The 22609-nt window shown below is 41.1% G+C and overlaps 1 protein-coding gene across 3 annotated transcripts in view; it reads right to left on the bottom strand.

Moving 5' to 3' along the window:
- The window catches only part of LOC121672030 (exportin-2), a 59461-nt gene that overhangs the window by 549 nt on the left and 36303 nt on the right, over nt 1-22609 (bottom strand). For 2 of the 3 annotated variants that reach the window (XM_042044464.1, XM_042044475.1), the window contains 23 exons: nt 20385-20482; nt 19709-19851; nt 16133-16234; nt 15578-15723; nt 15196-15286; nt 14829-14936; nt 13850-13942; nt 12440-12607; nt 12216-12345; nt 11467-11532; nt 9732-9934; nt 8632-8716; nt 7809-7870; nt 6920-7056; nt 6654-6757; nt 5945-6042; nt 4921-5071; nt 4220-4428; nt 3621-3718; nt 3334-3419; nt 2183-2264; nt 1612-1758; nt 537-768 (listed from right to left, as the gene is read on the bottom strand). In XM_042044464.1, coding sequence (XP_041900398.1) covers nt 537-768; nt 1612-1758; nt 2183-2264; nt 3334-3419; nt 3621-3718; nt 4220-4428; nt 4921-5071; nt 5945-6042; nt 6654-6757; nt 6920-7056; nt 7809-7870; nt 8632-8716; nt 9732-9934; nt 11467-11532; nt 12216-12345; nt 12440-12607; nt 13850-13942; nt 14829-14936; nt 15196-15286; nt 15578-15723; nt 16133-16234; nt 19709-19851; nt 20385-20482 — 2839 coding nt within the window. Of the gene's footprint in view, nt 1-536; nt 769-1611; nt 1759-2182; nt 2265-3333; nt 3420-3620; nt 3719-4219; nt 4429-4920; nt 5072-5944; nt 6043-6653; nt 6758-6919; nt 7057-7808; nt 7871-8631; nt 8717-9731; nt 9935-11466; nt 11533-12215; nt 12346-12439; nt 12608-13849; nt 13943-14828; nt 14937-15195; nt 15287-15577; nt 15724-16132; nt 16235-19708; nt 19852-20384; nt 20483-21937; nt 22130-22609 lie in introns of those variants that run through there. The other variant, XM_042044468.1, reaches the window with a different exon arrangement.

Here is a 22609-nt window from a genome sequence, read left to right as displayed (position 1 = left end):
CAGAGGTGTCAGTGAGTGAAACATGAACCCACTTCTGTCTCCTGCAATCAATCACACGAAGTCAGACACAGAGCACCAGTTATCCACAGGGAAAGTAGCTGATCTCTCAGGCAATCTTTACTTATCAAAATCTCGGACAAAACAAAGATGCTATGCGCTAAAAAAATTAACTGTACACTCACCTTGTCTAATTTTATATAAGCTGCCTGAATTCCCCACGTACATGCAATCAATTGAACTCAAGACATGTATTAGTCATAGACCATCAAGTGTGTAAATTTTCTTTTTTAAAATGGCATATTTAAGCTTATTACAAAATTAAGTGCTGTGAAAATAAGGCCTTTCTAAGGCTCCTGAGGAAAAACCTTACAAAAGCTATATTCCAACAAGGAATAAAACACAGCAAGATCTTGCATTCTAGTTATGACCTACTTCATTTTGCTGATTATAAAACATTAGCAAAGAGACCCATTCACACAAAGGCATTTCTGCTCTGCAGAATGCAGCATCAGCATGTAAGTGTACAAGTCACCTACCCTGCCTGGGCACGCTGTAGACAGTTTGTGGAGAGACTGTGCCAGATGGATTCTAGGATTGTTCACCATTTGACCTACAGGATCGTGTTCTTTCTTCCCAGCAAAGGCTAGTTGGGAGAATGCAGTCTGATAGCCTGGAGTATCTTCTATGTCAATGAAGTGTTCTTCGTCAGGGATCGTGTCATCCTCAGGCAACTCAAAGAGGCCAATGAGGGCCTGCAGCAAAGGAATCCTGGGAGCAAAGAGGGGAGGGCAAAATTGGAATGCTTAAAATATGTTAGGACAGGGTGTATTTTACAAGGATGCTCAAATTATTTGGAACCCTTTATAATTTAGCCTTTGCAGGTACTTGGTTGGCTACTGAAATTGTAAATGCCCAAGGTAAGCTGGACCAGGAGAACTGTGGGTCTGTATATTTTACAGGCATAATGTGGGTATTCCTATCAACAGCATGAGCAATGTATTTACTTTTTATCAGGTCAAATTGTCATGAAACATACCTAAAAAGAGCAATGATTTTCTGGATCACAACTTTTCTCTGAGTACATTAAAAAAAAGTTCTAGTTCGGGGATCTAGCCTGGGATCCAGTTGGGATCCAGTTATTGTCATCCAACTCAAATTACCTAGCATCCTAGACTGGTGGACTGGTTGACAATCAAAATTCCCAGGTAGCTTTCCCCAAAATTCCACTCTCAAGCCAAGATATTACAGTTTCTTTGTCACGTTATGAATATGCTCAGGTCTCTTGACCAGAACAGTTATAAGTCAAAACTGGGCCTAGCTTTTCAGAAATAATACAAGCTGGAGGAAAGTAGTGTATTTCCCTAGATGGAGTTCCAGCTAGCCAAATCCTTGCCATCTCCATCAAAAACATCTCAAACCAATTCAGTCATCTGGTTTGAAAATACAGTTTCGTTTGTTGCAAAACAGAAGCAGTATGAAATGCCTAAAAAGCCTCGTGGACCTGAAGAGATCACAATGGAGTTTCCTTCAAGGATGTATTTTGGTGAGAGCTCACATTTTCAGTAACTCAAACAGCCTCACTAGCACAACCTGAAGAAGTGTGGTACTTACCACAGCTTGGTGTACTCAGTGTCCATCATGGGAGGACATTCTGTCAATATTTTTGTAATGCCAACAGCACAGATTTTCTTCTCAACTTGTCCAGACACTTTCTGGATTTCAGGAATTATAATTTTCTCCAACACCATTCCAAACATCCTATTGTGACATTGAGAGAAAAAGTATTAGAAAGCCTTATCAGCCTTATGGTGACAAATGAAAACCAGAATCACGGGGAAACAGGGACAACCAGGTAATTTGTTAAGATGCTTCCCTGCTGCAGCAGACATTTGCACATACAAACTTTTCACAAAGGATAACAACTGAAAACATCAATCTTCCCCTTTTATAATCTTCTTAGATTAGTAACTTGAACTATCAGTGAGGAACTGTAGTCAGAAATTCAGAAAAAGATGACTTGCTAGACAAATAAATAAACCACATTAGGAGAAACATTTGGCCGGTCAAATTAGTGATAAATGTAGTCTGACAGTTAAGCTAAAAAGACAACTCTTTCTTACTTCAAAAGATAAAAATAACACAGCAGTATTAAATATAACCCAAACAAACAAAACATACTAACTTTGGCTGTATGCTGTCAAATATTTCTTGCAGAGCTAATGCCCCGTATCTTACACAATACAAATTAATGAAGACAAGGAAACCTGTAACAAGAAAAAAGTCAAAGTAAAACCCTATGTGGAAACAAAATAGCTTTAGAGTCAGCAGCAAAACACATTCTAACAAGTTTTCCAAGGGGATAGAAATGAGACTCTTTATACATTTTCAGTTTAAGTGAAGTACATGAACTTGCTGCCTTGAATTTTTCCTAAAAACTGATCTTTTCACGCAGCACAACACAAAAACAAGGTGGTACAAGACAAAAGTAATTCCTTTTTCCCGTGATAGCAGTTATAAAAAGGCATTAGAAAAGCCATTTGCAATTTTTTTCAGATCAAGAACCAAAAAAACTCTTCAATACTTTTAGCAGAAAACTTCACGCAACACAGACGTTGAGGTGAGCTATGAGCCCTTTGTGGTGTATTAAAAGCACCACTTCAACTTTGTTTGTGGAACACCATTATAAGCAACTCTATCATTCTTGTTCCTATCAGGTGGCATTGACCAGATTTTATAGGATTAAGTAATACACACTGCGTTAATTTGTGTAGTGATAGTATCATTCAAGTAATTTAATCAGTATGACAATCTTCTTGTGACAGCAGGAATAACCAGAATATGTATTTCAATAATCTGTCACAGCTTCGCCAGTTTAACATAAAACCTTACCAATAAATTTAGTCATACTAAGGCAAAAATGACACAAAAGTATGGAGTATTTCACAGTACTAACACACAACTACAGGTAACTCCAGGACGTGTGGCCAGCATTGCTGTGCTGCATGAGAGGGAAAGTTTGCTGTAATTGGCTGGAGATTAAATGGAGACATTTTCAGATAATGACATCACACACACTAGGAAAGGAAGAGAAATATGCAAATCTTGTCCATTATTTTAATTACATTCCCTCAATTTTCATGACGTAAGTGTCACCTGCTATGGTGACTGCCCCATACACCCCTCTTGATGAGAAATAATTTGGAGCAAGTTCTTGGAGTCACCACTATCCCTCCATCCACGTATCCACAGGGCGTGACAGGACATTCGTTCTGTGCAGCTGCACACTCTGAACTACTGCTGTCACCAGAGCTTTTCACAGAGCAAGGAACTTACTTTTGATAAATTTTGTTGTTTTGGAATTTTGAAGTCTTTGGAATAGCAGAATGAAGATCTGTTTCCTGTACTGGTCAACTGATTCACTGGAAATTTAGAAGAATAGTTATTAAATTCACACTAGGATTTTACTGATGCCACTTCACAGAAATATATGTATAGAATAGTTAAAATCCATTTGACTGAAAAATGTGATCTTTCAGCTGTTAAAAATTAACATTTGGTATGTTTACACACTTCATAATTAAAGTCTACAGAAGTTAGCTTTAAATTCAGCTCATACTCACGGAGGCATATGCTCGATGATACTGTTCAGAAGATAGAACCCTTGATGATCATTAGCTTTAGAGGCAATCAACTTCTGGAACACACCTAACAATCCAGGCTGCAAGAAAAGCAAATATAAAACCCTACACAACAATTCTTCATATGTGACCTACCAGAAAATTTCCCATTACCATCTAAGGCATACAGCAAGGCAAAAGCCTTCATAACCTAAGCCAGGATTCAGTTTTTGCAGTTCAGATCAAAGAAGACACACTTTGGCTTCTTCTCACTCACTCTTCTCAAGACCATTTTGAACAGAACCTGAGAGGTCTCATTATCCACATGTTAAACATGAGGCAAACAAGACAGGAAAACTGTGGAAACTTACCTGCTTGCAAGAACTAAGAGCAGGAATTTTTCATCTCAGTTGACAAAAGCATGATAGCCTAGGATTCATTTATCCACATAGTGGATAAAAAGCTACATTCAGAATGTAAGTCTTTCTACGTAAGCACCAAATTCTGCACAAATCCAGCTATTTGCTGAAGTTCCTCATGATTTGTAACCTCAGATCACCGTGTCTCGAGGCAAACACTGTGACTCAGCCCCAGCAACTCACGATTTTGTCGGCAGCAGCGCTGGCGATGGTACTGGCGCCCCGCTCTAAGTAAGCCTGCAGGAGTCGGACCAGAGGGGGAATGTTTCCTGTCCTTTCCCAGAGAACTGGCTGTAGTAGATGAGGAAACAATGCCATATAGGATGATGGGATTTCATTTTTATGCATTTCTAGCAGTAGGGACATCACTTGAAACACATAAGGAATGAACTCTAGAAGAGAAACAATGGCATTTACACAGTCAGACAACATGGTCACTGTCAGTTCCCAGAAACCACGTATCTGTGGATTGAACCCACAATTTAATGATATTATCACCAAGATTTCAATAAATAAAACTATGAAGAAACCTCTTCCAAAATGTAATTATTCCAAAAATTAGCAAGCATTGCATATATAAACTTTCTATTTCCTCTACCCATTAATGTTTCAGAACACAAAAAACTAACTACTAGAAACAAGGCAATAGAATTAAGAATAATAATAAGAGGCTTTGGAATAGTGATTGCTAGATATTTTAGAAATGCAATTTAAAAATAAGTGAATGCTGTTTACATACCCTATGGAACAATCTAAACACTTTCAGACTGTGAAAATCTGTTTCTCTCCTTGAATTTCCTCTGGTACAAAAAATCCTGCCATAAGGTAAATCCTAGCAGCCAACCCCAGTGGAGAGAGCACAGGCACTCACTGACTGTCATTACCTTGCACATCATTCTGCAGGATCTCTGTGAACACCAGGAACAAAGCCTCCTCAAAGCTCCCCACTGCCTCTGGGTTTGCCTTGCACGTTATCCTTATCGACAAGCAGATTGACTCAAACATGTAATGGTTAAAGTGAGGTTTGCTGGGATTCTAAAAACAAGTTACAAAGAGACAAATCAACCCAAACTTGCAGACAAGTAATTTATTTTTCGACTGAAGACCAAAATAGCATTTGGGACTAAGGATACTTGTAACTTATTTCTTCATATGCTTATGAAATCAATTCCATAGATAAAAGCAAACATGAAGACCTCTAAGGCATAAAGGAGAGGGGTTTTTCACAAATATTTCTGTGACTACAAGTGTTTTTCAAAAGCTCTATGTAAACTAGCAAACAGTAAAAATATCACAGAACAAAAACCAGAAAAAGATTATTTTTCAATCCTCTAAGTGTCCAGTCAATTGTCTATTGAACACTTCTTATATGCTGCAGCTGAGTTTTAACTGTACAGAGAAGCAGTTTTTTGGATAGTTGATGAAGGTATTCTAAGGTATTCCCTGATATCAATGGTTAAGAATTTGGCCAGTCTAAACAAAAAACTAAGAGTACTTTACCCACCAAAAGCAGAAGGGTCATTTATTTAATTCAATCCCACATTTCAGTGCCAATATTTATTATCAGCTTCAGACGTTTCATGGGCAAAGAATACAGAAGTTGTGATAAAACCAGATTATTGTATTGGTAGCCTCTGCACAAGCAAGCATTTATACTACAACAAACTAGCGTTACAGAAAGAGTTCATATGCTGCTTCTAAATTTCAGATGAAAGGAGGGAGAATGATCTGAAAGTATGTTCTGAAAGGAAGGCAGTACCTTACTGGAATGCTGTTTCCACTTAGTTGAGTCAGAAAATACTAACTATTTAGAGTATTCTAACAGAACACCACCAACAAGGTATACCTAAGTCCTCCGCAAGACCGCTCCAAAAGGTAAAAGGTGACTCTTTTGCTCTGTTTCTTTACCTTACTGACAGCCAGCAGTTTCTGTGTGAGCTGTGTGATGACAGAAGGGATGTATGGAATTATGGACTCCTGTAGCAGAGAAAAACTCCTCATGATGGCTGCAAATAAATGGAAAATGTTATCTTCTGAAGACAAAATAAACTTCTGCCACCCAATGTATGCCTAAATCTTTTACCTTTTACTGTTAAAATAGGATCCCAAGGAATTAGGTACAGTAAAAAGAGCATCTGCTGCAAGAACATTCAATCTATAATCATGACAAAGCATAAAACAAAGTCTCATTATTCCCATTCTACAGATGGAACACGGAATATTAAGTAAGTTTACAAAGACCACTACTTGTGCTAGGCAAGTCTCAGATCTCAGCATCCTCTTAGCCATGACCAGATCTATCCTCTCATTAGCCATGACCATATCTCCTCTCCATGACCAGATTGCTCAGATCTTCCCCTGACACTGTCCAGGTAGCTGTCCTGACTACAAGACTACCAGTTGAGAAAAAATTTCCCACAGTATCATTATGTTTAGTATTTCTCTTTGCCACCGTAAGTTCAGCACAGATGACTTGATACAGTTGGATGAGCAATGGCAGGCTCTTCAGCACATTTGCATAAAATAGGTTTTGCAAATAAAAATGTCAGGAACCTGTAACTGTAAGCCTCAAGTTAACCAAGTTACTCTTATATTGCAGGACTCATTAGGCATTTACCTTTCATAATGTATTCATTTTCAGATGAGCCAGGAAGCGTCAGAGCTTTGAAAAGGTTTGTTAACAGCACTTCTACAAATGGTGCCATTTCTGCAGCTGTAATGCTGTTAAGTGAAACACAGCTCTTTAATGATGAAAGAGAGTCACAAACTTCAAGCCTTATACAATACCATAATACATGACATGAAGGATCCCCTACAGGTATTTCTTATCCTTAATGCACAAAATCTATGTAGCAATGAATTTATTTCTGCTTGAAAACTTACAGGGTGGCATTATTTGTCCCTCTCATGGTAAAGAGTCTTTCAAGAGCATGAGCTGCATAGGTATGGACCACGATACTTTCTGCTTGGAGATGATTGATTAAGAGGGGAATAGACACCAGCAGTTGCTCTTTTGGTACCTACAAAAACAGAGCAACAACTCATATGTATGTTAAAAAATACAGATGGTTCCAACACTAGAGCACAACCAAGCTCATGAGCAACACACAGAGCTTGGCAGAGGGAGAAACCTTGGGAGGTTCCTCCTGTTGCTACATCACACCTTGAACAACCAGGAAGTACCTATTTCTGTCATCGCTCATATACTTCCCCTCGACACCAATGGTACATTTGATCAGCAGTAAGTGCAGACAATCCTAATGTATATTTCCCTTTCCATTTTACTTTGTCTTAGCAGGTAATTAAAAATATCAAGGTTTAAAAAACCAATATCATGTATATGTCATAAGAAATGAATAAAGGTAATCTGAAATTTAGAGTAATATTCAACATATTTTCTTACCCCATCTCACAAATCAGAAAAGGTGAAGGACAAAACTGCTGTACTCTGTAACAACTACTGCAATGATACGAGCAATCAAGCATATTTGGACTAACACTGACTTGAAAATGTCTGAGTGTGCCACAGAATTAAGCAGCTAACATATTCAGTGTTCCCACAGCATATGGACAGCATATAGACTACATGTTAATTGGATATTTATAACAATATCATTTACTTTCTGAACTAAAAATTCAGCATGAAGTGTTACATATGACTATCAAACACCTGTTGAGTTAGCATATGGCCAAGTGCGATAAATTAGGCTTGGCAAGTATAAAGTAACAACCTACAATATGTTTTTACCATAAGAGTAAAAGAAAAACTTACTTGGTTTCTAAAAATCATGATATATTTGATACCATCTGCTTTTAGCACAGGGAATTCATTCACTGAAATAGAAAAATATGCAAACTTCATTGATACTTCTCATACAAATGTGATTACTGAACATGTACTATATATACAGGTGTCACTTGACACTAAGTAATGATCTTCCCCCATAAGAAATAATACTGGCCATGTTTTTCTATATTTCTTAGTTCCTGCACTTTGGTATGGGCACTGTTAGAGTACCAGTTTTATGTACAAATCACACCCCAGTACCGTTAAGAGTATGGTCCAGCTCAGATGAAATCTCATCTTCTGGCTTCAATTTTAGCAGCCTCCAATTACACATTTCGAGACAACCCACTATGCTTCAAATATAGTAAGATAATTGTTGAAGTATAAAAAAACTATGTGGCTTAAATCTAGACATCCACAACCTCATCAGTAAGGGCTGATGCAGGTCACGTGGCCTCAGTATTTTAACTTCTTAGGGTTTTGTAGAGCATAGAAGTTTATCATAACATCTCAAATACAGAAATCAAATTACTTGGATTCAACAAGTTTAAGCATGTAGCTGATAGCAACCATGTGTGTACATGCCCTGATCTTGCAGAGAGCAGGTGGCAAGGTGGCAATCCACCTTGCTGTAATAGCTCCTTCACTGCTGGCCAAACAAAAATGAATTACTGTGTGCCAGGTGTTAACAGTCCCTGTCTCAGAGATTATGCTGATAAAGGAGTGCTTCAGACTTCAGAAACAATGGTCACTGACAAGGTTATGATATATAACAAAAAATACCATATCAAAATTAACATTAACTTACCAGTAGCAGACTTTAAGTCAGGTTGAATGTGATTCACAAAGAATTCTGTCAGATTAACGAGTTCATTGGCCTGTGTTATTCCATGCTGGAAGAAGCAAAAAACAACTCTTATTTTTATATGTCGACATATAAACTGCTAGTTTTCTCACTCATTTTAAATACTCTTAGTTTTCTCTTAAAAAAATGCAGCCTCTTTTTAAACCAGGATTTTTAGATGGAGATTTTTCAATGAAGTGTCCTAAGTTAGTCCACATTTGCCATTAAATAGCACAGAAAAAGACACAAACTTTGCAGTTTCACAAATGCTACCAGACTGGTTCCCATTACACATCACTAACAACTGCTGGGCAGCAGTATACACCAGGCTTCAGGACAAGACTGAGAACCTTCAGCAAAATTGCATTAAATGCTGTACGTGTTTTACTATGTTTGCCTCAAATCAGTCTTGTGAAGAAACTGAGATTTGAACCGTAACAGCATTTAAAATATCTCAAGTATATCTAAACTTTTTCCATAGGACGTTTGATACAATGCTCCTGTTTCCAAATACAGATTAGCCCAGCTGTGGTTTTTCAGTGTCTCCAGCCTATTAACTGCTTTCTCCCCCAACAAGTAATGAGATCCATTTCCAGCCATCATTAGCATTCACATGTAATTTACAAATCAAACACTCGAGTAGCAGGAAACACTGGGAAATATCACGACAAGAACTCCAAGAGTCATTTAAATTCCTTTTAGTCTCTTTAACACATCTGATCATCTTCTCTAAAGCTCTATTTGCCTTCCATGGCTTCCAGAGTGCCTCAGGACCACTTAGCGCTTAGAGGTTCCAGACTGGAGCAGGTTTTGTTTCTCTGTCTGGCTGGATCCCACGTGCCAGTCAGGCTGGCCAAATGGCCACACTGTGCCCCATCTACCTGAAGGTCAGATACCACCAACTGTGATAGGATTATATAAAGGACAGCTTTTAATCTCATCAACATGAACTACTGCACACACAGTTACTCCCATTCTGAAGCAGCTTAAAACGCACGGCAGGCCTCGCCCGCGCTGTAATACCTGAATGCAGACGGATTACAATGAACAGAACATAGAAGTACCTTCTGTGTTTGAGCTTTCGATGCCAAAGACGTTACAAGGTAAATAGCTGCATCTTTGTGCTTCCAGTTAACAGATGGATTCTTTGCATATTCTTGCAGCATAGAATTAACATATCCAGAAAAAATCCCTGTCACAGGTCCTTCAAAAAACTTGCACAAGCCTCTGACTAGATCACAAGCTGCTCTGCGCCTGGTGTCAATATCTGCACGAGAACCAAAGATTCTTTGGATATGAGAAAGCATACAGCTTTTCATATTAATAAACATAATAATCAAAACAGTAACAGTTCCTCAAGTTACAGCCAAACCCCATGCTAATTACTGCAATCTTACACTGATGTGTAAGAACACACGTAAGCCTTTTATTTACTGTCACAACCGGACTACTTGTACACCAAGGACAAGGGACACCTGCCCCTGAGCAGTGGCAGCAGACATGCAGGGGGGCTGGTACTGGCTTGACATTATGCACCCAAACATACTGGGTCTGGCTGGGAGGGAGTTCATTTTCTCCCTAGCGGCCCATATGGCGCCGTTTTGTACCAGTGACTAAAGCTGCTGGTAACACCCCGGGTTTGGCTGCTGCCAGTGTCAGTGTCAGGGCTCCCCCTTCCTCCTGCTTTGCCTTCCCAGCAAGTAGTTTGGGGCAGGCAAGGAGTTGGGATGGGGCAAACTGGGCAGCTGATCCAAACTGACCAACGGGATATTCCATGCCGTATGACATGCTCAGCAATAAAAACTGAGGGGAGGGGGTTTGGGGGGAGGCAACCATTGCCCAGGGACAGGCCGGGCAAAAGTCTGCCTGTGGGCAGTAGTGAGTCATTAACTTCTTTCCTCTTTCCTTACTCTTTCTTTCAATTAAACTGTCTTTATCCATGAGTCTTCTCACTTTCACCCCTCCCACTCTCTCCCCCATAAGAATGCAGCAGGGTGGAGCACAAGCCAGCTGCTGGCCCACCACTCCTGAAAGGACATTTTTGCAAAAAACTTCAGAAATACCTAAAATGCAGCCAATCTTGGATAAGAATGATAAAATGTTTTCTTGAAAAAAGTTCAAAAATTTTTCCTCCAATTTTGTCCTCCACTGCAAGTATTCAGTAATTGCTTAAATCTATTACGAAATGCCATTACTTCAAAAGTGTCTGTCAGTGAACTGCTGGGGCCCAGAACTGTCCCGCAGACCTAGGTTTGGCTCACTCGGGCTCTGGCCTGGCTGCAGAGCACAGCCTCCCTCAGCACCCCAAGCAGCTGGGCCGGCACAGCCATGTCCCAGGGCAGTCACTGCTCTGAACACGTGCCACATCCCAGGCTGGCTGCTGTACAGCTGGCCTAAGCAGAGTTTGTATGCAACCCCAGGCAGAATTTCAGTTTAAACATCACAGTCTCTCCCTGTTATTTAGAACTCCACACATAGGAACTAAATACACAGCTGGCTACCACTCAGCACTGACTTACAGGCTGTATTTGCTGAAATTTGCTGAATGTGAGCAGTGCAGAAGACATACCAATCCAATTAAGGAGAAAGACCTATAAACATTGTTCAAACCAGAAAGACACTGTGACGAGCCTATCGTGACAGTAGACTTGATCATAGACTGGATAAAATCCAGCTGGGGGTGGTGCGTGGAAATCTTCTCAATTTCAAAATGAAGTTATAAAAGCTTCAGTAAATTGCTTCAGCACTTTAGAGCTATATTTAAAGACCAAGTATTCTTAGTATAAATCTGTGGATTACCAGATCCTTCCAAATCCCTTCTTATATATTCTTCAGAATTATCTTCAAATGCTTCTTCATCAGCCGCTGAAAATATAAAATACATAGAAGTTTAAGTATTGAAGTCTCTGGTTTTTATGGTGAAAGGGTGTATCATTATCAATTTGCTATATTTTCCAAGGACTTTTCTATAACTTTAATAGTAATTAATCAGAAATATCCAGCCGGACTAGTCTGTTTAGCTTTTGTCCCACAAATTAGTCTTTCATACCCACGGGCTGATACATTAATTCAAAGAAAAACCTCTAACACATATTCAGTGCCAGGTGTATTTGAAGAGGCTTTGAGAGTCATAGACTTAAGAGAGACAAGCTCCTTGTCACTGCAATATATTTTCACTGCATTTTAAATATAGGATCAATATGAGCCCATCAAAAGTTGGAGAACTAAACCCTACAATTTGGTAGGCCTGACATTCCTGCCTATTCAGGCTCCCTGAATTATTCAGATACTCACTTTAAGCGTGGAAATTTATTGGTGGCATATAACCTAGACTTCCTCCAGTGGGATTTCAACACAAAAAACTAGGTATATTCATACAATTCTACAAAGCCCACAGGACAGCAATCTGCTGCAGAAACTTGGGTTTGAATCTAGCACTAAGGTACACAAGAGAGTCACACTCAATTCTTAGTCCTGCAAAGCAACACATCATGATAATTAGTTAGATTTTTGTTGTGGTTTTTAAAATTAAAGTCTCAAAAAGTTACCTCTAAATTCCATATTGGGAACAATAACTTTTTCACAGATGCTTGTCAGTGTATTCTGGTCTTCAAACAGATGCTTGTAATGTGGTCTCTCACAAACTGAGGCCAGAAACTGGATTGCGTTACTGACCAGCTACAGCACCACAAACAGAACACAAAGCTTTAGCATGACTGATCAATTTATAATTTATTATTAAACTTGACAAGGTCAGATTTTAGCAACTCACCAAGTCATACTTCACTTCCTGGCCTGTTGTGACTAACAGATTCCAGATTGCTGTTACAAAACGTGGCAGGTAGGGCTGGAATTCTTCATCATATTTTTGAGCATATAAAGCAGCATTATCACAAATTTGTGATTTCAAGAGCTCCAGCAATCCAGCTTCCTCTTCATCCTCACATAAAACAAAACTAAGAACTTAAGATCCAAACTTCAACACTACTTAAACATTAAAAGTATCAACGTATTTAAGTGAAATATTTACATCACCATTTTATCATGTTCTAAACAGGTGAAAGAAATCCCCCTCATGTCCCTAGATCTGCTGTATTTTGCTGATCTGTACCCAAACTGCTCTTCAAGTTAGAAATCATACCTGCATTTCAAAACAAGGTACTATGCACTTGAAAACAGACACAATGGTTCACCCAGAATTAATTTACATATGTAATATGAAAAAGGTAACACGAGGCATTGAAAAACATGCTTAGAAGCCACTATATCATGATTCTTTAAACTGAGTAGCTGTAGAAGTTCCCTCCCCTTCCCCACATCAGCACAGATGTTTGTGGAACCACAATGTGAACTGGGAAATTGAGCTGGAATTAAAAAAAACCAACTCAAACACCACCCCAGTTCTGTCTGCCCCTCTCCCCTCCATCCCCACCTTTCAGCTTTACTGCCTGTCCCAGTTCAGCTGCAGGAGAGCTTATGCTGGCAGCAGCCCACAGACACAAGACAAAAGAGCAGAAAAGCTTCTTTTAGCAGCAAAGTAACTAGAGCACAAGATACACTTAATATGCCTCCCTATGTGTTGTCAAGAAATTTACAGAGTTGTTTTGGCTCCATCAAGTGGCAAACTATTGTGCTATATCTGGAAGACATCAGCCCTTAAAATGAGAAAATATGCACAAAAATAACTGGAGCTTTGCTGACCTGCTATCAGCTTTCACCAGTGAAATTACTGACTCTTTAACTAGATCAAGACAACAAATGCTAAAGTACATAGAGATGTCCTGCCCTCCATGGTCAATTGTTTCAAGTTCTTTACGATACCCTGTTTTCTCGAACATAGTGCATGAAGCAGCTGAAATGTACAGAAAAACCTGAGCCCTGTGATGCTAATGGTCAGGTTACTTCAGCAGCTCTTCTTGAAAGAATCAACTCAGTGATGAGTATTAGTAATTTGATTTCTGTGCACAGCTGGGTATACCTGTAACTGTCAAACAGCTTTAAGAACTGAACCTCAAATTCCTTAGACAGCAGAGCAACATCTCTTAAACTCCATTTTCTTACAGTCATTCTACCCCCTTGTTTGCCCCACAAAAAAAACACTGCAATGTTCAGAATTCGACCTAACTTGTCAGTCCACTCTGCCCCCTACAGATGCAAACCAGGTGGTTTATGCAGTACTTACATCAGTCTGCAAGAGTTTATTATCTAAAGTTAAAAGGCTATGAAAATTTGTCATCCATGTTTCCATGTTATCTTCAAAAAACTCAGGAAGATCCTGTGAAGGAAAAGTATGAATCTACATTTTAATTTCTGACTGCACTGCTTAGATAACATACCTACACAGGAAATAAAGCATTCAACTTCTAATCTACTGAGGGACAATAACCTGTGGAAAACAATCTTCAAATTGAAACAGTGCCCCTTCCTCCTCCCAAACAAAAATTGTCCTGGAAGAACCCTGGAGTACAACGAGTTCCAAATAAACTAGTTGCTTAGATGCTACACAGCTCACACTTTCATAATGAATGAGCCTTATCAGCTCTCACTCTCAGAATGAGAGCACAAGTCTCTTTTAACTCCAGCTTGTTCTTTTGCCCCCATGGAAGAACAGCCCAAGGAATCCAGGCACAATCACACTTCACAGCTCATGATGAGACACTAAATAAATGTCACCTCAGCAAGGGAGCTTTTTACCATTTCCCATACAGCACATTTATTAATGTCCAAAATGTAGATCTGATTCCAAACCCAGACTACCCACACTGCTCCCAGAATTACTTGCTCCTACAGTGCCACAGAGCTGCTACATGTAATGGACTTTCACCTACATGACCCAGCTCCTGTCAGTACAGACAATTCATAAGGGGTTCAGTGAATAGAAACTCAGGCATTGGACTCCTGCCTTTCCCAGCTCCTACTCAGAGGCATCATACAACATCTCCTTGAAGCAACACCACCTCAGACTCCCTTGAAATTGTGTTTACACAGGGCCAAGCTAATGTCTTAAATAACCCATCCGTACTGTGCTTTTACTCCAACACATGCACTGTTGATTTTTCTTTTTGCCATAAAACATGGCCTTAAAGGCTGCCTCAAATGAATTCTAGAGTAACAGCTTCATCAGAACAAAGCAAAACTATCCCAAGAACAAGGAGATTCACCTGAAAATTTAAACTGTAGAACAGCTTCGCAATTAGAATGAGAGAAGAAAACAGAACCTTCAGGGCACTGGCATCATTTGCATGTGTGCTGCAAAGTTCAATAGTTGCCTAGAAAAAGATGCAAGATCATCAAGTACAAAACCCATACCAACAAAAAATACTGAAAAGTGTCATGAAATGGTTTTTTAAAACCAGAAAACACAGTTATTTTTCATCCTCTTATCAATCTTGTTAGGTCTCACTTCATGACTTGAATTTAAACCCCTTTAACAGTTTCGAACAATTATTGAGTTTTAATTTTACAGGCATCTACAACAAGCAATTCAGAACATTAAACTTCTTTTAGAAATGACTCAACAAGAAATACCTTAAAGAGATTTGTCAAGGGTAAAGCAAAGGCATCAAGAACAAGTTTGATCTCTGTCCACAACTCATTTGACTTAAATTCATGGCGGTACCTGACAAGAAACAGAGAAACACATGAAAAACAGAATACAGTCTTCACATTTATTACCAAATTAGTTCACACAGATTTTTGTTTTGTGCTGAACCTTGAAACAAATACTGTCAAGTAAACAAGAACTAAACAACGTAATTCAAAACCATGCAAGGTATACAATTGGACAACTACTTAAAAGGCATATGTAGAAGTCACAACTATAGGCTTTGTAAATCTCCAAAATTAAGTCTAACATGCCAGCTGAACAGAAATTTTACAATCCATACACAAACTCCCTTATTTCCAGTACCTTTTAAATAAAGAGTGAGCAGTGCGAAGAACCCCATTGATTACGTGGAAATCTCCGCTCTGAAAGCGATTCACCATTTCTGTCAGCAAGTCTGGCCACTTCTGAGGGAAGTCCTCCCGCCCAATGATACTGATGGCATCACTCAACTGCAAAGGAAACGGAACCGTGACGTGACAGAACTGCACACAACAGTCATGCCAGGTGCTGCAAACATCTGAGAAAATCCTGGTTATTCTTGTCAGATTCAAAAATTACTGTGTTAATTATCTACTACTTTCCACACAAATACAAAAATCTCACCTTAAGTTCACACAGTCTCACTTTCTAGAATTGCTGTTTAACTGCCTAATGCTAGAACTTAGCGGTAAGATTATACAGTAATTGTCTTAAAAAATGTTAAAGTAGGTAGAAATACCTGTAACAATATCCTCGAAGTTATTTGGATCAGGATGAGCTCACTGGTAAGGGAACTGAGCTCTACCAATAACCACAGCCTCTAGACATGCTTAGAATATTCCCAAAGTTTCAGGGATCCCACCAGGAATAACATATTACCTGCTTTTGAATTTGTTCTGGGCTGCTAAGCATCAAGGGCACTATGTTGGCTTTAATGGCTATTCTGTCCGATTCACATATTTTATTTGGTTCATCCTCAACCTAAAATGAAAACAATAATTAAGTTACGGGCAGTATTCTCTGGGCAATGAGAGATGATCAGCACTTCAGAAACCAACTGCTTATGCTGAGTTATGTAACTATTACATTGCTGAAGAACCTAAGAAGCAGACCTGTTCGAGATGCTGCCTTCAATAAATTTGGAACAGCAGTATCTGAAAAAAGCTGAAAGAAATAATGTCCTTCTGTAAAACTTTGAAGTTTTTTCTCCTTCCCTAAGGGTAACTTTTCAGGTCATCAATTGAGCAGCAGTGAGGGTGGGTGCACACAGCAATAAAATCCCCACATTTAACCAAGTCTCCTCTTCCACTACGCCAAACAGCACCTCTGAAAACCCCACAAATTGATTTTGTGTGAGCTGCCTCAAGCCATTCTTTCTAGAGACTGTAAATGAAGGTGTAGGTTACACAACCAAAACGCTAACATTGACTCTAAGAGTTGTCTAACCAGTTCAAAATATCAATCAGTTCCAAGTCCAGTCAGTCAGCAGCGCCAAGCAACAGAAAATTGTAAAACTGCTACTGAAGAAATAAAATAATGAGATGGCTTGTCCCAACCAGTGACAGCAGTGATAGTCACATTATCTGTGATGACAGCACTGAAGTTCAGAGACCCTGAAATCATCCAGCAATTAAAAGAGAAAAGCACCTCCAGACAGTCATTCAATCTTAAAATACCTTAAACCTGATGGTACCACCACCCTCCTTCTCACATCCCTTTTACCATCTTCCTGTTAACTTAAATCAAAAGCTGGCAATTTCAAAATTTCAAGGTATGCTTATCTATAACACCAGCCACTCGTGGGGTTCCCCAGGGCACAGTACTGGGGCCAGTACTGATTAATATCTTTACTAATGATCTGGATGAGAGGATCAAGGGCTCCCTCAGTAGGTTCACAGATGACACTGAGTTGGGTGGGAGCGCGGATCTGCTGGAAAGCAGGAAGGCCTTCAGAGGGATCTGGACAGGCTGGATCCTTGGGCTGAGGCCAAGTGTGGGAGGGTCAACACCACCAAGTGCCAGGACCTGCTCTTGGGGCACCACAACCCCATGGAATGCTCCAGGCTGGGACAGAGGGGCTGGAAAGCTGGGAAACGACCTGGGAGGGCTGGACAACAGCAGCTAAACATGAGCACAGGTGTGCCCAGGGGAAAAAGAGGCCAGTGGCACTTGGGCTGTGCTAGCCCCAGTGTGGGCACAGCCCCAGTGCAGTGCCTGCCCCCTGTGCTGGCACTGCTGGGGCACCTCCAGTGCTGGGGGCAGCTCTGGGCCCTCACACCCGAGAGACCTGGAGGGGCTGGAGTGCTTTCAGGGAAGGGAACAGAGCTGGGAAGGGTCTGGAGCCCCAGGAGCGGCTGAGGGAGCTGGGAAAGGGGCTCAGGCTGGAGCAAAGGAGGCTCAGGGGGGACCCTGTGGCTCTGCACAAGTCCCTGACAGGAGGGGGCAGCCGGGGGGGAAAGGAGGAGGGTCGGGCTCTGCTCCCAGGAACAGGAGAGGGAACGGCCTCAAGTTACAGCAGGGAGGGATTAGATTGGATATTAGGGAAAATTTCTTCACCAAAAGCATCATACAGGCTGCCCAGAGCAGAGGTGAAGTCCCCATCTCTGGAGGGATTTAAAAGCCATGTGGATGTGGCACTTGGGGACGTGGGTTAGTGGTGGCCTTGGCAGTGCTGGGGGGATGGTTGGATTCGATATTAAAGATCCTTTCCAACATAAATGATTCTGCAAAAAGCAGTTATAAAAATAAGACACAGAGAACTTGCTTTTCCTCTTCTACCATACTGCATTGAATCAGAAGGTACAGAATTGTTATATATACCTTAAAAATAAGAACAAAAACAACAAAAAAGATCATCTTTAAAATATAAGCTTTACAAGTTTGTATTATGTGAACAGCAGCAATAACTGTCCTAGGCAAGCTCCAAGTAGGGAGGCAGGACTCACTGCTATGCATTTAGATAGATGAGGACAGAGGTGGTGGAGTGCTCAGCAACAGCAAATTCTCCTATGGAGTTAATGAGATTATTCAAAGAAATGAAACTTTTTTACAAGACATGAAATGAAGCACATGCATGCATATTCTGTACATACTTCAAAAATAAATTAAAACCAGTGAACTCTTCCCTGGTTCCAGCAGTGCCCTGTGCATCTGTCTCTCCAGGCTCCAACAAACTGAAGTTCTTGAGTAGGCAAAACCCTTTTCCTTCCACTATGCTTTGTACAAGTCAAGTTCAAGGCTGTGAAACAAACCCCTGTGATCTAGGCAAGCCAGCCTTACAGCTGCATTTGCTGTTCATACAGCTGCTCCTGAAACAAAAGCTTCAGTTTTGGGCAAAACAAAGTGCCTGAAGCCACAGAGCAATCAGAACAGCCCTTGGGATGCACTCTCTGCACAGCATCTCTACCTACTTCAAAACAAAATCCCATCCTGAATTACACTGGCAATCCTTTTCCACTTACAACTTTTTCCATAAAACATTATTTCTACTTACAGTACACTACAGAAGATGCAATTTGGGAGAAATGACAAAAAACACGGCATCAAATGAACAAGGTCCTACATATGTCACGCCAGGCTGAATGTGCTGATGTTCTTGAACAAAACCAGACCCAGGACTGCTATAACCTCAATTTAAGTAGGAGGAGAAGGGCAGAAATCACATGCAAATTTGAAAATAGGTACCAGCTAAGATGTAATGATAAAATGTTTAAGTTTCTCTGCAATAAAGAAACATCTGCTATTTTTCAGACAGATATGAACAGTACTTTCAGTAAGGCAAAGCATAAACAGTACCCATTAAAACCTCTCATCATTCAAGGAGTTCAGCTGTCTAAAGCAATACTTTCTACCCTTAAATAAATTTCATGAATACTGAAAGCTCTGAATTAAAAATATCCCTGACCTCTTCAAGACAAAGGATGAGATGGGACTAAACAGCAACATTTGTATTCAATCACTACAAACACTTCCATGTGTAAAACTGGCAAGGCCACCAAAACAAACTGCCCCAGACAATTCTCTGCCCCAGTAGCACCTGCTGATGAATGGTACCATCACCTTGAGCTGCAGGGCTGGACAGAGATGTTTTCAACACAGATACAGGCCCAATGGGCCAGCTTGTTTGTAGACACTCCATAATCATTCCAGTTTAAATAACATTAGTTAGCTGAATAAGCTTTCAATATTGTGCTTCTGCAAAATATGTATATAATGTTAGAGAAAATTATTGTTCATCATTTTATCACCCAGCTCTAGTAGTTTTTAACAGAAGGGACTCCAGTGGCCTGGGTTTCAGTCCCTTATTAGTAAGTTACACCTTGTGTTTGTTCTCTGAATGATCGACTGCATTTCCCAGACCACGGACACACACATTCCTCAGGGTTACTGAAGAACACCTTATTGTACCTTAAATGATGATTAAGTCTTAGCACAATTCCTCACTAGGATACCTACAATTCTCCAGTTCCTTTTAATATAATTCTTGAATGTTACAGATGCACAAACTTTGATGACATTTTCCTGTGATTTCTCCAGCAGCGTTAAGAGTAGCAACGGATAGTTCTGGCTTCCTTCCACAGATTCAAGGAACTTCTCCGCTGTAAGAGAATATACTGGGGTTAGCAAAAGCTGATCTGCTTTCTCTAATGGGAATCCTACAATTTCTCAAGTGTCTGTTTAAAATACCCAGCACAAACACTTCCCCAGAGCTTCACAGGAAGATGTCTGACAAAAGGTATCACAGGTTCTTTGCTCTCGAGCCCCTCAATGCTCCTGCTGTCAACAACAGCTCTCAGATCTCCAGCAGGATGGGGAAATACTGCCTCCTCACCCTTGGAAAAGCCATAACCTGAGAGAAGTAAATCCTGGCTTGTTGTGAACAGCAGCACTGTTTTAAATAACAGTGCAAAAAAATCAAGAATACAGAAAAATAAAATTTAAAAAAAGCAGATAAAATTATTTGTATTTATATCCATCCCTCATTAATCTTTTGAGGGTTTCATTTTAAAAGGATACTGAGAACTTCTGTAAAGAGGTTACTGCATAAATATCCACTGAAGTTTGCTAAACAGAAACAGAAGAGCCAAAAAGAAACAGAACTTTTTTGTTCTCACTCATGAGAATCACTTACCAGGACGCCTTATAGCAGGATCTGGATCTAGTGTTTTCTTTAGATATTCAGTTAAAGTTTGTAAATTGGCATCACTGAGCTCCATTTTGGCAGAACCTAAAACCCACAAGTAGTTTTGTTACAAGCAGAGATCAGAAAATCTATCCCAAAGCCACACATGTAAAACCAGATCCCACTGAAGCAACATCAGCTCTTTTCAACAATACCTCACAAGCACAGTCCCAACCAGAGTGTACCAGGCACAGGAAACACTCCACTTCTCAAGCAACAGGTAACTGCTAGTGTCTGGTTTATGGACCCAAAATTCCAGAAAAGGCTCACACATCCAGCAGACATGAACCAGGTACGGCCAAAAGAGGATCTCTTCCCCTTTCAGGACAACAAGAATTTGATTCTGCTTTTGAGAACTGCTGTCAGCCCCAGAAACTGCTCCTGACTGAAAAAGCTGAACAGTCCTGCCCTACATAATTGTAAATAAAACAATTCAAAGTGTGTTGAAGAGTCAAGGTTTTTTTTAAAAAGTCAAACACTCCTTATCAAAGAAAAACCTCAAAATAAAATACTTTTTTAAAAACCAGACAAAAGACTGTGCAAAGCCAGACACTTTGTCCTCTCTGTAAAATTAATTCAGACTAGGATGGAAGCTAATTTAAATGCAATACTTTTTACAAATAACTTTGTGCAGTAAGTCCATATTGCTCCTCTCTAGTAATCCTTCCACATGCATTCTTATCTGTACCACAGTTACTTCACAGCCTGCATTGGAATAATTTAAATTACAGCAACCCTACAACAGTAAGATATGCTTTAATGGAGATGTTCCTCTGGACATCATCAATCCTGCCCTCCTTCATACCACCACCAGCACAGTTCACTCCGTACAAAGGTTATGAGGAATCAAAGGTTTCCCATTTTTTCTATTTAGTAAGATTGACTGAAATTTACCTGTCCCACTTTGGAGTTGTTTCATGCTAATCATCAGTGCAATAAATAGTTTTATACAAGCATGCTTGCAAAGGCAGTGAGCTTTAGTGACACAATTTTTATGTCAGCTATGGCATCTATGCAATTTAAAAAGCAGCAGGATCTTCTTGAATTAAATGAATGTTAATAAGCAAATCAGATCCTAACATATTCTGCAAGAAGTAAAAATCTACCTAAAGAGTCCTGCCTCCCATGTTTCCCTCTGCTTTTGGGGTTTACTTGTCTGTAGTCTTGTTCACCAATTCACATCCACCAACATATTCTGACCTGTTACCTACATATGCTTATTTCCTTCTCTTCCTCTAGTTCTTCATGTTTGTTTTCCAGTACAAAAACATTGGTGGTACTTTAGCTGGAGTGGTACGATGCTTTGTGTTGTGTCGTAACATGTGCCTGCAGAAAAGGCCTCAGAAAACCCACAAACGTACGTAATACATCACCTACTTTAGTCAAATTAATGCAGACCGCTTACAGAGAGGAAACCCAAACCCGGGCAGAACGCGGCCGTGCCCCTGAGACTCGGACCAGGAAGAGCTTCACGCAACTCCATCCCCTCACCCAGCACTGACCGAACAACTCCCACGTGCCGAAGAATGTTCAGGGCCCAGATCTGATGGGAAAAACTATCCTGGCACTGCTCTGAGCATCCCTAGGGGCATTTCCCGCTTCCCCGAAGCGCGGGGCCAGGGGCGGCGGGAGCCAGACCGGCCCCGCAACGCCGCCCGCTCCCGCCGCTCCCCGCGAACCGCGGGGTAAGGCCGTGCCGGGGCGGCCCGCGAGTCTCCAGCGGGGGCCAGCCCCGCCCTCCCACGCTCCCGCCAGGCCGTTCACCCGCGGACGGGCCGGGCCCGCTCCATCCGTCCCGGCGCCGGACCGCGCCCGCCCCGCTCGCGCTGCCTCGTGCGGCGGCCCCTGCAGAGAGGCCCCGGGGCCGGGCGAGATCCCGAGCGGCCCCAGAACCCTCAGACAAACTCGGTTCCCCCCCCCGTGACGACGACAGCCCAGACTGGCAGCGGCCGCAGCCAATGAGGGGCGCGGGCTGTGCAGGCCCAGCGGCCTCAGCCCAATCGCGAACCGCGAGAGGCGGGCGGAAGGGCCCAGCGTGGTGCGCTGCGCCTGTGGCCGCGCCGCGGGCCCAGCGCCGAGCGCGGGCGGAGTTTTCGCGCGGGCGGCCGCGTGGCCGCCGGTGCACGGGGCCGCCGTTGCCCCATCGCCGTGCGGGGCAGCGCGGGCCGGCCTCA

Source organism: Corvus kubaryi, unplaced genomic scaffold (assembly GCF_017639235.1).
Source record: "Corvus kubaryi isolate FWS band 111438036 unplaced genomic scaffold, C.kubaryi_AGA036_p1.0 134, whole genome shotgun sequence".
Taxonomy (NCBI): domain Eukaryota; kingdom Metazoa; phylum Chordata; class Aves; order Passeriformes; family Corvidae; genus Corvus; species Corvus kubaryi.
The sequence above is the reverse complement of the archived record's forward strand: the minus strand, read 5'-3'. Positions and strand labels throughout refer to the sequence as shown.